The 1872-nt window shown below is 39.9% G+C and overlaps 1 protein-coding gene across 1 annotated transcript; it reads right to left on the reverse strand.

Annotated features, from left to right (window-relative positions):
• LOC126722904 (protein SENSITIVE TO PROTON RHIZOTOXICITY 2) lies at positions 1 to 1587 on the reverse strand. Its single transcript, XM_050426063.1, has one exon. It carries the CDS (start codon positions 1431 to 1433, stop codon positions 207 to 209), a length of 1227 nt encoding a protein of 408 aa, XP_050282020.1. The 5' UTR covers positions 1434 to 1587; the 3' UTR covers positions 1 to 206.
• Between the last annotated feature and the right edge of the window lie 285 nt (positions 1588 to 1872).

Genomic DNA, 1872 nt, shown 5'->3' on the forward strand with positions numbered 1-1872 from the left:
TTAATACAACCATAATATATAAAATATATATATGAACTATATGAAGCAAGTTACTTCATGTTGTATTCGTCCGCAGCAACTAGGTATATCTAGTCTAGGCTTTATACTAGTACATTAATTAAAATTAAAACGTATTAGTACATTATTTTCTATATAGAAAATAACAAGATTTAGAGAAAAACAGCTCTTGATGATTTACCACATGATCATCTGTGCCTATCATCAATTTGCATTTGCAACGTTTGTTGCTCAACTTTTGCTAGCTTTGACAGAGAGATTGTAGCTGGGGTGTGCCCAATAAACAAAGCAACGTGGCCCATAAGCTTGTCTTTCCTAGAAAATGTGGTACCGCATGAGCATTGCCACTTCTGATCCCCACAGTGCTTCTCATGTGTCCTCAAATCAGAAAGCACTGAGAATTGCTTCTGATTGCAACGCTTGCAAACATACATCTTAGGACAATGGCTCCTCTTGTAGTGATTCTTCACACAAATCATGGATTTCAGAGGCTGAAACTTGGCATGCTTTCGATTCCACCTACACCCTTCTTGTGGACACGAATATTTCCTAGGCAATTTCAGCAAACCGTCTCGATTACCTGAGGCGCCTCCATTATTATTCTTCATGGGGTTGCTTAGAGCGGCACTAGTCTTGTATTCATCTCCATGAGCCCTCATGTGCATTCTCAAATTCGCGTCACGCTTGAACCCTTTCCCACAAACTTGGCAATAATGTGTGTACTTAGCCAACAAATCTGCAGCATCTAATTCAATGATATCATAATCCTTTGATGTAATCCTTTCTAATATCGCTTCACTAGTATCACCCCCTTGAGCCACTTGATCTCTCCTTTCGACCCTATTAACGTTGTTGCCAACAGCACCACTTCGAGTTTCATCCTTACTAGTACCATAATTATTAAAGGTTTCACCACCATACCAGCAATCAGCAAGGGTTTCACTAGAAAAGAAACCTTGCCCTCTTTCTTGGCCTATGTTACCAGCACGATTGCCACCAAAGTTTGGTTGAGAAAACCGAGTTTGATGACGCTGGCCTTGATGGCCATGGTGCAATTCATCGGTGCTAGTGCTACCAGCTGCAGTAGGACCAAGCCCCATTTGTTGGCAAATGAACATCATTGAAGTCGCGGACGAGATAATTTCTTGAATCACAGTACTCATGCTGGCCACAGCAAAAGATGTTGCTGGTTCAGGTTGGCTATGATCCGTGCTGATAAGGATGCTAACCAAAGATTGTACCTGATGAACCTTGTCCTTGAGAACTGAAAAGTTATAGAGGAAAGAGTTTGGATGAGGTTCTGAGGCCGAGTTTCCTTCAAGAGAGGAGGCTGAAACAACATCTTCTTCATTCACAGAATAGATCTGCAGTGGGACATTTTGGAAGCAAGAAGTAGTATTAGCCCCAGATAGCATTTTTGTGATGCTTTGATTTCCAACCTGCCTCTCTAAGTATTATATGTTCCTTTTCTTTAGATTGCTTTTGGATTTTTGGTTCACTTGTGTAGAAATGACTGCTGGTGATTATATAGGGTAAGCTTAAGCCGTCCTATCCTTTTTGGTTTTGCAATAACTTATCATGGTAGTTTGAGAGAGAGAAAGAGAGAGAGAGAGAGAGAAATGCAAGTCAACGTTCAGGTATAGCTAGGTTCAAACTCCCCCACATAAAACCTCCCTAAGATCTCACCTATCTAACATTGGGACAACCCTTTGTAAAGAAAGAGGTTTTAAATTGTAATACACTAAACAATTAGGACTTAAAGCAAAATTTTACTCATAATAAATAGTCAACTAAACAATTTTCTTCTCCCCGTTGGACATTTTAGATTGCATCATGCCCAACAAAATAAAAAAT

The sequence above is a fragment of the Quercus robur genome, chromosome 1 (genome assembly GCF_932294415.1).
Source record: "Quercus robur chromosome 1, dhQueRobu3.1, whole genome shotgun sequence".
NCBI classification, from domain to species: Eukaryota; Viridiplantae; Streptophyta; class Magnoliopsida; order Fagales; family Fagaceae; genus Quercus; species Quercus robur.

What these genes read in the sequence shown, in the direction of transcription:
- LOC126722904 (XM_050426063.1), bottom strand. Translation starts at nt 1,433, where the DNA reads ATGCTATCTGGGGCTAATACTACTTCTTGCTTCCAAAATGTCCCACTG.